The sequence below is a fragment of the Camelus dromedarius genome, chromosome 18 (genome assembly GCF_036321535.1).
Source record: "Camelus dromedarius isolate mCamDro1 chromosome 18, mCamDro1.pat, whole genome shotgun sequence".
NCBI classification, from domain to species: Eukaryota; Metazoa; Chordata; class Mammalia; order Artiodactyla; family Camelidae; genus Camelus; species Camelus dromedarius.
The window spans coordinates 5,102,753-5,114,827 of record NC_087453.1 but is presented as its reverse complement, the minus strand read 5'-3'; the positions used below and the strand labels follow the sequence as shown (position 1 = coordinate 5,114,827).

General features: G+C 40.8%; 1 protein-coding gene across 2 annotated transcripts in view; it reads left to right on the top strand.

Annotated features, from left to right (window-relative positions):
* Positions 1–4,813: 4,813 nt before the first annotated feature.
* RTF2 (replication termination factor 2) overlaps positions 4,814–12,075 on the top strand; it is a 33,414-nt gene continuing 26,152 nt past the window's right edge. Inside the window, exons 1-4 of one of the 2 annotated variants that reach the window (XM_010991607.3) lie at positions 4,814–4,978; positions 8,023–8,117; positions 8,799–8,892; positions 10,622–10,761. In XM_010991607.3, coding sequence (XP_010989909.1) covers positions 4,910–4,978; positions 8,023–8,117; positions 8,799–8,892; positions 10,622–10,761 — 398 coding nt within the window. In that variant the 5' untranslated portion in view covers positions 4,814–4,909. The remainder of the gene's footprint in view (positions 4,979–8,022; positions 8,118–8,798; positions 8,893–10,621; positions 10,762–12,075) is intronic. The other variant, XM_010991606.3, reaches the window with a different exon arrangement.

Sequence of the window (12,075 nt, the reverse complement as noted above, 5' to 3'; positions counted from 1 at the left end):
GGCATGTGTGATGTTGTGCACACAATGCGCTCATGTCAAGGCCAAAAAACCCCCGAACGAAGGAAACCCCAATCTTTTGTAAAAAGATCTGTGCAAACCTGCCCAAGCTTTGCCTTAGAGGGAGATGTTATCTCTGCCTTCGGAGGGTGTTCGCTACAAAATGCCATTAGTGCCTCCGCTCAGCAGATGTGCAGAAATGCACGAGAGCCCTGAAGAACTGTGTCCCAGCAGGAGCCTCTAGCAAAGTTAGGAATGTGGTTCAAGGAGGAGCAGCTGCTGCCGAGAGGCACCAGTAAACGTTTACTCCAGTCAGCAAAACAAGTTTTTACCCACTAGTGAGAACAACAGCACGTGCTGAGTGATCACTGCGCTCCAGACACTGGTCTAATGCTTGAGATGTTTTCACTCATTTAGTCCTTCCTAAGTGACCCGGTCTCTAACAGGTAATGAACAGGTCCCAGTTGGTTTCAGAAACTACATATGTATGTTTGTAGAGAGATCGAGAGATGGAAAGACCCAAAGAGAGAGAGACAGAGGGAGGAAGATCTGGAGATATAGCTATCTATATATATTTATTTTTTTGAGATGAGTTCAAAACCAAAGACCTTCATCAACAAAGTACAAAACCATGGGGTTTAACATGATGAAAACTGCTGCTCTTAGCTAAATGTGTTTCCTTCCTTTTTTTTTTTTTTTGAAAAAGAGCATTTATGGGATGAGTTTCCACTGATTAATTCAATAGGATAATTTCTTCTGAAAACATTTGTAAAGTAGGATAAAATCACATTTTTTTTTTTAGATTTTAGCAACTTTTTGCTAAGTATTTTTCTTTAATGCCCAGAAGCCTGTACTGTTTCCTCGCAAGGTACGAAGAGGAAATGGTGGGTGTTGTGGTGGTGGTGGTGGTGGTGGTGGTAGCAACTTGACCTCAATTAAGTTAAATTTCATCGGGAAGATGGAAGTGGTGAGAAGCCTTGATGAGCGATCTTCCAGTGTGATAAGCACTGGGGAGTCATGTTTCTGGTTTGGTGGCAACTATTTTTTTTAACAAAGCACCCTTTTAAAATCTTATGTTCTCCTCGAGTATGCACCCCAGGTCTCTGAAGCTGCCCCTTTGCACAAGTCGCCCATTTGTGTAGATTATTGGCTGATGCCATGTTCCTTTCATTCATTATTTAATGAATATTCATTGAGCACCTCCTCTGTGCCCAGATCTCTGATGATCACTAGAGGTACTGCTGGCACAAAACAAAGGCTCCGTAGCATGCAGCTTTCATCCCAGCAGAGGGAGATGGGAAACCAGGGCCAGGATGAGGGGGAAGTGCATGAGAGACTCTCCTTGGGTGCAAAATGTAAGGGGGCTCACCCAAAACTTAGTGATTAAGATACATTACCTTTTGATGAAATGCTTAAAAATCAAAACCAATGCAAAAAAAATCCATGGTAAATAAGATATCAAGATTTAAATTTGTAACATGATGTCCATGGTGGTAAATGCAATGAAGAAATCAAATCAAGATGGGGGCAGCGCCATGGACGAGGGGTACTCTTTTAGAAGGAGAGGTCTGGGGAGATGGCTCCAAGGAAGGGACCAGGAGCAGAGTGATGAATCACTGAAGGGAGCCAGCCCAGCAAATATAGGGGAAGAGTGTTCTGGAGAGGGAACAGCAAGGCGAGTGCCCAGAGTAAAATTACACCTGGAAAGGCCAGCGGAGAGGAGGACGGCCAGCGAGGCTGGAGCTGAGTGAGGGAAAGAAAAGTGAGTGACATGTGCTGGGAGGAGTAGCCAGAGGCCAGTTCATGTAAGGCCCTATATAATCCTGGAATATTTTTTAATATTTCCCTAAAACTGCAAATGAAAAGTCATTTTTGTCTTGAATTATCTCAGTAATCACTTCCATTTTCTACTTTATTTGAACTATCTTTGGGACATCTTTCTAAGTGTAACCTTAAATGATGGTTGTGTAATTCTTAAAGAACCCTAACACATATTGTTGGGTTTTTATTTTTTTTCACTCTAACTCTTAAAATGAGTCTGCATATCAGCCTTTTCCAGACAGAATTTTGAACTGCAGCTCTGGACGAGCACACAGGCAGAACGAACAGGAAATGAAACCCTCAACAGTTTAGAAGTCTGAAATATTTGGGAACCATTGTAACAGGGAGTAGAAGCTGATAAAAGAAATGTTCACATGTTGAGATAAGGGGAAGTCATTCTGGCGTATACACGAGTTAACTTGAATTTGATGCTACCTAAAATAGCCTCTTTATGGCCTAGTAAACATACATGGTACATCTGCTTTAATTATTAAAGAAAAGGGCACATTGACCAGAAGTAAAGGATGTCCATGTTAAAAATAAAGATTAAATGCCCCTCTCCCTGGAGACGCCAGTGCTGGTCCCCCTTTGATGATAAAACCCCCTTCCCAGGTGCCAAAGCCACACTTTACTCACTGTACGTGCTGGTCAGTTTTTCTGAAACCTTGAAGAAACGTATCCATGTCTTGTTTAATGTTCTCTGTTCTGACAAGATATAAAACTGTGCTGAAAACCCTGCTTCTCCAGAGCAGTTTCTCAGAGTCATCCGGGAAGCTGGCTTCCAGGCTAGTCTTCAGTTTGGCTCAAATAAAACTCTTTCCTATTTTTATTATTGATTTTTTATTGATTGTTTTCCTTGACAAAGCATGTAAAGGACAGGTTCTTAGCTTGGGCCTCAGGAAGCCATTACTAAAATACATACATGTAATGAACTGTAGCAAAATTTCCTGTGTACTAATGAATATTTTTCTGGGGAATAAGTTTAAAGTTTTCATCAAATTCTCCAACAGGTCCAATGACCCCCAGAAAGGTTAAGAAATACTGGTTTTGCTAAAGCATAATGGTTTTCTCTTTCATGATTTCATTCCTCTCCTCCCCTTCACATTCGCACCTTGACTGGGGCAAAGTTGTCACCAGGGGTCCTTGTAAAGAAACACCCTTTACTGGTTCACTCAACAAAAGCAGTGGGAAGAAGGATCAGATAACGCACCTGCTTCCCAGGGTGGCTAGAAACAAAATGTCTCAAATCAAATAAAGCAAAGGAGACAATGCTCGCAACACAAATGAGTTGCTGTTGATGATTATAATAAATTGTACAAACATTTTAGCTCTGTAGCTTTTCCAACACAGAGTAGCTTAGAGACCAATATTCTAAAAAAGGAAATCAAGGAGGAAGAGAAAAAACATCCAGCTGCCTGAACTTTAACGCCCGCACAGTCATCACCACTGGGTGTCATCAGCAGCTTTGCGGGGAGAGGTTAAAGAACATGGCATCTGTAGTTAGGTTGGTTTTTCTCTTCCCCAAATGAATTGGGTGAGGGGCAGATTTACTTGCCTGAAAAGAGCACTGGTTTGAGAGTCTGTCTAAAGATTCCTGGGTTTTTGCTATTCTCTATCTGATTTTCTGGCCATTGCTGGGAGAGAAAATTAATCTTATTACCCATTGCTAGCTCTCATCAGCTGCCTGACCTTGGACAAGTGATTTGAACTGTCCAGCCGTCTGTTTCCTCCCCTGTAAATGAGTCCTCATTCGTTTCAGGGTCTGCTTGTCACCTCTCTTTAAGTCTATACTTTCTTTTGGTGTATTGAGGAATTAATACTGAGTGCACCAAAGATTCTTCTAAGCATTGAGGATGCAACAGGGAATAAAATAAAGTCCCTATGGAGTTTACGGTTCTTGTGATTTGCAAAAATAAATCATAAGCCAATGAGAGACTAACTGATTAAAGGACTTATTTTCTTTTAATTGCCATTCATCACAGTAACGATTAGCCCCATTTTATAGCCCTTGAAGTTTTCATATCCACTTATACTGTATTTTCTGTTCCCAAGTGGGGCATATTATTGGCTTTTTTATGTTTCACTTTGGTCAACATGGTAACATCCAATCACAAAGGTCTGCTTTACTCACAATGGATAGGCTTTCTCCTAATATTTATAATAATTAAAGGAAAAAATGGAGAGGGTCAAGAGCACGAAAGCAGACAATCAGGGATTTTTACCAGGATTTTGCAAGGGATTTGTGTTCTCAGTGTAGATATGGTCCAGACTGTCTCTTGGAAAAGGCATGGAAACATCAGTATATCTTTTATAATTATATCTGCGTCTGTTAATTATACTAGATTTTTAATAAATAAAAACAAAATTTTTTGGCCTTGGCTTCAGGATGCTGTTAACAAGATACATACATGTACAAACTCTGTGTAATATTTCATATATATACAATATACGTGGCAGTATCAGAAAGTTTCAGGCTTTAGAGAGTCTTACTCCCCCACAATCTCATAACATCTCTTCAAAAGATTTGTTACGAGTGTAACGCTCAGTAAAAAGATATGTTCTCTTTTTGAACACATAAATGTTAACTGAAATAATAGATGCATTCATATTCATTACTAATTGCACTAATAAAATGCAGTCGTTTCCCTCCACGCGCGCTCCCAGCCCAGGGGTGTCTGCCCACAGGCTGGGGTGGCACAAGTCCCAAGAGCGGTGGGTGCTCCTGAGTCACTGCAGCCCCTCAGCTCCCCGGCCCCTGCCCCCGGAGCGTGGGCGAGCGATTAGTCAGGTGCAGCAGAAATCCAACGCCCATGGGAAGGAGGAAGAGACGCGCCGCGGCGCGGCAGTGGTAGAACTTTGAGGGCGAAGACCCGCCAGCGCTTTGCAGCAACCCCAGCCGCGGGGCCACGCCCAGCCCCTTGCGATGCTCTCCATGGCAACCTGGGCTGGGCAAAAGCCCCGCCCCGCCCCGCCGCGTTACGACGGGCGTTTTACGTCACTGCGGCGCGCCGGAAGTGACTGATACGGTCGCCAGAGACTCCGGAAGTGGCTGCTGTGGGGGATTACTGCAGACTTTGACTCCCGGCTTGCGATGGGTTGCGACGGGGGAACAATCCCCAAGAGACACGAACTGGTGAAGGGGCCGAAGAAAGTTGAGAAGGTCAGTGACTTGGGCCCAGTAGGGACCGGGGGTGGTGGGGCATGCGGACGCCTCCAGGGAGCGAAGGGAGTTGGGAAGGGGGAGGCAGCGGGGTTCCCTACGTAGCTGCGCTCATTTATCCGGTACAGAGAACTCCATATTAACCACAGTGTTCATGACGGACCTTTATTGAGTGCGTGCTATTGCCATTCACCCGGCAGTACGTATAATATGGGGTATCTCATGGCGTTCTCACAACAGCTCTACGGGTACATACTGTCATTAGCCTCAGTTTTCAGAAATGAAAATTGAGGCCCAGGAGGAGAAAGTTGCAAAGCTAGTTAGTGGCAGAGCCAGGATTTGAAGTCTGTTTCTGCTAGTAACAGTGATACAAATGGCTGCTGTTTTTTCAGTGTTGTGCACACTAACTTTGTTTTCAGTGAAGTCTTCTGAAGCCGCTCCTTCAGAAATCATGTCCTCCTCTTAAAAACTGTCTTCCCACCGTGTACATTGAGTTCATGGTTGGTTATGTTGGTCTCAGAGGACGGTAAGCTCTTGATGGCAGAGGCTGCGCCTTTTTTCCCTTTACAGCTAGCAGTTTCTGGCACAGTAAATACAGTGAGCGAATAATCCCTAATTCTCACAAGTGATTGTGCAAATTATGCACTATAATTGCCATGCCACTAACAGGAAAATTGAGTCAGGAACGTGACCAAGAGCACACAACTGGTAGGTGATGAAGCCAGGATTCCCATCCAGTTATTCAGGATTTCACGGTTAGCATTAGCAATTACTTTTTAATAATGAAAGGTGTGTAAAGCACCTAGTACAAATGGCTGGCACACTGTTGGTGGTCTGTATTAATTTCCCTTCAGGACCAGAGAAGTCTTTTTTTTTTTTAAGATAAATTCCATATATCACTACTGTATTTAAACCACTCCAGTGCCTTCCCATTGTATTCAGAATAAAAATATGCCACCAGACCCTGTGTGATCAGACCCCTGCCTCTCTTTTTACCTCATCTTCTGCCCTTCTCATTTGTTTGTTCATTATCTGTTTCCTATGTGGACAGGACCTTGTATGTCTTGCTTCTGCGGCCCCTGTGTTGTGTCTGCCACACAGTAGATACCCAACAAATATGTGAGGAATTTGAGAACTCCACCCAAGAAGATGGAGTGTGCCCTCTAGTTGTACCTACATGTGCATAGATTAATGCAGCGTAGTTACCACTTGAGTGAGAGAGCTTTTGCCCAAAGAGTATTCAGCTTGGTTTTGTTAACTTGTTCCCAGAGCTGAAAAGGAGTAGCTTGATGAAAAGTTTGGCAAGGAACAGATGTCAGAAGCGGATAGAAAAGAAGAAAGGGTGATCTGAAACAACTAGAGTGCCCAGGCAGGATGGATTTTTTATTATCCTCATTCACTCTACAGTTACTTACTAAGTGCTTACCCCACACTGTTCTAGGCCCTGGGAATACAGCAGGGAACAGAGTCCAGTCCTTGTGGAGCTTATATTTCAAATAGATACATAATAACATTTGCTGATCACTCATGCGGCATGATTGGTCTGGCCCAAAACATCGCTCAAATTTAAGACCTTCCCCTGAAAAGAATGACCCTGGAAGAAATGTTTTCAGAAGCTTTTTGGGGTCCAATTTTTAAAGTCCTGGGCAAAGAGTAATTTATCATTTTGTTCCCTTTCCCCAACTCTCCCAAGTGTTTTTTTTAAATCAGTGTGTTTTTGTTTTTTTTTTTCACTGATGAAGCAGGTGGAAGATCTAGAAAGTAGATCCTAAACTTGCTGGACATGTACAAAAAATACAGTAAATCAACTTCACTGGTGACATATCTCTCTTGGGGCCCTTCTACACTATGAATTTTGATAAAAAGCTATTTAAGCTGCCAAAGTGTGGTTCTTGAATCTGGGAAATGAATAGAACAACTGGAATAGTGTGATGGGGGTTTTCGTTTGTGTGTTTGGTTTTATTTTAAATAGTAGAGGGGAGGGACAAATTGGTATGGGATTAACAGATATAAACTACTATACATAAGATAAGCAGCAAGGATTTACTGTACAGCATAAGGAATTACGCCCAACCTGAAACTAATACAGTATTGTAAATCAACTATACTTCAATAAAAAATACATTTTTAGAGTTATAGAACAATAACAACAAAATAATAGAAATACAATAGAGAGTAGTGATCAAAAGCATGGTCTTTAGAGCCAGCCTGCCTGGGTTTTTATCCTAACTTCTTTGTCTGCTTGCCATGTGACCTTGACATATAACCTAACTTCTTGGTACCTCAGTTTCCTCAACTGCAAAGGTAAAAATACTACCTCATAGGGTTTTCATGAGAGCTAAAAGATTAAGTCACAGAAACTGCTTAGCACAGTGCATGGCACACAGTAGACACGTAAATAGTTGTTCCTGCAAAAATTAAAGGGAATTAAAAAAATTTTTTTTCCCATATTTTCTCTCAAATGTGCTGTCCTGTTACATTACTCAGGTTTGACATTTTAGGAAGGGGGAAGAGTGGGACATGAAATATTAAAAAAGGTGAAAATATCATTTGAGGGCTGTGGAAGGTCCTATGTCTGGATTTTTATTTTATAGTGTGGATAATGGTTTGATATCAGTGACATAGCGAACTGAACTTTCAACAAAAATACCTATCTTCTCAATTCTTAGTCCTTAAATTCTGCTACAACTTTGGAGCCTTTCCCATTGTTAGAAATTAACCTGTACTGCTTGTTTTTTCTTGTAAGGCCTCCTTGACGTATGGTTAAGATACAAATATCAGGATTTATAAGTAGCTAGCATAAGCAATGTAATGACAACATAAATTGTCTCCTTGTACATGTTGGGTGTAAAGAGGCCTTTATTTAACATTGTATTGAGTACTTGTCACTTTTTAAATCCTACTTCCTGTGTCACTTTGATTTAAAAAACAGAAACCATCACAGTGTGGTATTGCTGAATAAGCCCTTGTGTGCAGAACCGTGAACTGCGTGCTCCTTCAGAGGTGGAAGTTAATTGAAAGGATTTTTTTTTTTCTTTTCTCAGGTTGACAAAGATGCTGAATTAGTGGCCCAGTGGAACTACTGTGCTCTAAGTCAAGAAATATTAAGGCGACCGATAGTTGCCTGTGAGCTTGGCAGGTATGATTTCTTTACTTAATGGAGACGAGTTTTTATTAGAGGATCTTAAAAAGAATTTTAATGTGTAAATGCAGTTCTTGATTCATCAAATGTGAATTATCTCAAGCAAATTTGTGAAGCCTAGGTTATCCTTCCATGTCTCTGAACATCCTTCTGCACTTTCCTACTCAGTTTGGTTTATTTAATCCATAGGTTGAAAACTCAGGAGACAGTAGGAGCTAATTATAAACATAAATGCATGAAGGACCCACATGGGTCAGTAGGGAACGGTGAGGACTGGGGGAAGCTGGAGAGTTCATGTCCTGCCTAAAGAGTTAGCTGCTACTCAGTTCCAGCCCATTGTTCCAGTTTAATGATGTGGACTGAGGGATTCCAGAAAGTCTGATTTTTTTTTTTTTTCAGGGAAAGTTGAAAATGTATACTTTTATGTTAAATTTCCCAACTTGTAAAAATCTTTGTTTAGGTCAGATGCCACTGCCAGTTTGCAGCCCTTTATTTAAACTAGTTTTTTCCTTTGTATGCTTCGGAAATAGTTGAGACAGAATTAAATTTACTTTTCTAGGAGTGCAGGGCATTTCTTATTCAGATGTAAATGACTTTGGATTGTACTCAGTCTAGTCTTCCTCCTTTGTGCAAAGGTTGATTGTTGCCAGAATGTTTGACTGGCCCTTATCATTACAGACTTTACAACAAAGATGCCGTCATTGAGTTTCTATTGGACAAATCATCTGAAAAGGCTCTTGGGAAGGCGGCATCTCACATTAAAAGCATTAAGGTAAGACAGGTAATTCTGAAATGCTCCAGGGGTCTCAATGGTTAGGATGTGTTTTACAGAATTCATATACATTACAGACGGAACTCGGTAATTTGGAATTCCAGCTTCACCTAGCCACTTAATGAAGATGTGATTTGGGGCAGGCCACTTAAATCTCAAGCCAAGTCCCCACACCAGTACTTCCTGGATTTTAAATCTGTCGTGACTTAATATGTGTGAAAGAGCTTTGAAAACTCTCAAGGTGCTGTATTTATAAATGTTGGGAGGCATTATTTTTATAGTTAAAACTCAGCTACTTGAATTTTCTTGTTTGAAAGCCACTTTTATAGAATTAGAGATTTTTATAGGTAGTTCACTATTAAATCATTGTGGTTATCTCATGCTGATTGGAAGTTCTAATTGGCACTTAAAGTTTTTTCATAAAAATGAAAAAACAATTTTTTTGGTAAAAGAAGTTTGTTGAGAGGACAAAATCTTTCAAATCTGGGCAGTGGGAGAAAAATCAGAAAAGTAGTGAAGAATTTGAGAACCACCAAGGTTGTCGAACACGCTCCTCACAGGTGAGAACGCTCACTGTGTGTGATACACTGAGGCCACGGGGCTAGTGAGTGAGGCACTTGAACCAGGTCCAGACCCCCAGACTCCCAGTCTCAGGCTTTTTTCCCCCTTCTCTTTCTTTTTTTAACTTTTTATTATTAATTTAGGCTTTTCATTTGAATTCCTGGAGTAGTTACAGGATACAGAATATATTCATTTCAGACGAGTTAGTAATTCTGAGGTGTAGCTAATGGTAGTGCTATAGAAATAATCATGCCTATTTTTGTCATCTACACCTTGGGAAGAGGGTTCATTTCTGAGAATCCCATGGAAGCATAATTATCTCAAAAATGTGAGTATCACTGAGATTAACTTATATAAATCTATACTTAAAACACAATATTTAATCTATGTGGTTTCATTGTTAATTTTAACACAAAAAAGAATTTCCAAGAAATCACAACTATAAAGACAAAAAGATTGAAATAAAACAATGCAAAGATTATTATTACAGTGATTAATAGTGTACAAATACTCCGAGCAGAGAACTTGATGAGACACACGCTGGCTTTCAGCCGGAAAGCTGACTGCGTGTGTGGTGGCTTGCCTTTTGAGTCACTCAGCTTCTCTCCAGAGCATTGAAATCAAATGATGCAGTTCGATGTGAAGAAATGCTTCAAATGCTAAAGTGGAGCTGCTAAGTCACTCCTTGTAAAATTGAATTTTGAGACCCGAATGGCTGGATCTTAGAATATGACAGTAGTCTTGACTAATATTCTGCCTTGGCCTCGTTAGACTGTGGCCTCACAGATTTTACTGTCTGTTCAACTATTAAATAAACAATGGTGGTTAGTCTTGTGAACAGCCTCAGTGAGGCTTCACCAGCCAGGAAAGAAAGTACTCCTTTTTGGATGAAACTAATACAAAGCATTCTTCTCCTTGTGGGGTTATTTCTCATGTCAGAAGTTACTTTTTATTATATAGCACAATGTTTATAAGATAGAAATTAACTAATTATTTGCTAGGCAGTGCATTTTTAATATCACAGCTTACAGTTTAATTTTATATCCATATTGATTGATGCCAAAGGAAAGTAGAAGAGATTTGGATGGAAAGGGACTAGGATAATAGTTAATGCTAAAGGTGAGCTATTGATCAAAGGAACTCTTCAAGTATTGATGGTTTTTCACAGAATGTGACCGAACTAAGGCTTTCTGACAACCCTGCCTGGGAAGGAGACAAAGGAAACACAAAAGGTGACAAACACGATGACCTCCAGCGGGCGCGTTTCATCTGCCCCGTCGTGGGCTTGGAGATGAACGGCAGACACAGGTCAGTAGTGAACGTGGGTGGGTGATGTGGAGCCTGGGCAGCTAATCCAGTGCCGTCAGCATTGGTGCCGGGCTTGGTCATCACACAGGCTTCTCTAAGGTGTCCTTTGGTTTGAGTAGTGCCTCAGAGGCCACGGTGCTTGGCACAGGACCACGTTCATTCCCTCCCAAGGCCTCTGTTGTCTGTGGCCTTCTGTTCTCGAGGTTAGGAGAACCTAAAGTAAAGGAATTTTTAAAATTTCTCCTGTGACACTTAGAGACTTGAGTTCTTTGATCTTTTCCTCTGGGAAAGAAAGCAAAGGACAGATACTTCACATCAAAAACCTCCATTTCCTACAATTGCTAAACACAATGCACCAGAATGTGGGGTGGATCCATCAGTGAAAGGCCAGCTGGTAATGATAATTTGCTTTGAATTTGTAGCTGACAAGTCCTCTGCCTAGAGCTCCAGAAATCTCAAGGTTGGGATTTATATAGCAAATGTAAGTCAGTGTATTTCCCCCTGAAAAGATGTGAACATTGAGTGGGCTTGGCATACACAAGGTCCTGGTTCAATCCCCAGTAGCTCCATTTAAAAAGATGAATAAATACATATATAAATAAACCTAATTACCGTCCCCCCCAAAATAAAAACAAAACAATAGAATAAAAAAAGAAAAAATATATGAACATTGAATGGGTTAGTAGGTGCCTTTTTTATCATGTCTCACTGTGCCAAGCTTTAAACTCACTTCCCACTGTTAAGAAATATCTTTTCTAGCTGTTAGTGCCCACTGTCCTCTAGAATCTTCCGTCTAACACATTACATGTTAAAAGGTAGTTGTTTTGTTTGTTTTTTCTATTTTCACTTAAGAAAAGGGGGAAAGCATCTCCAGTGTAAAAACTGTTAATGAGCTATAAACAACCACATTTAATCTGGAGCATTCTGGCTCGCTTGTACACATTCGTTCTGTACAGACATTGAATCAGTGAGTTGTACGCTTTACATACAGATGGTTCATGTTTGGTGACTCTACCTAAATAAAGCTGAGAAAAGAAAAAAAGATAAAATGAAAAGCTAAAATTCACCATTTGGGTCATGAAGGATATATTATGGGGAACCAGACGCATGTACCTAACCTTGTCCTATTTTTGTGTGGATGTGTGTGTGTATATATATATATATACACATTATTTTGGGATGAAAAGTCCTAAGAGTAATCATTTTAAAGTGTGCATTTCTGTGTTTAGTGCATTCAGTGTTGTGCAGTCATCACCTCTCTCTAGTTCCGAGGCGTTTTTATCCCCTTGGAGGAAAATCCCCTACCCGCTAGCA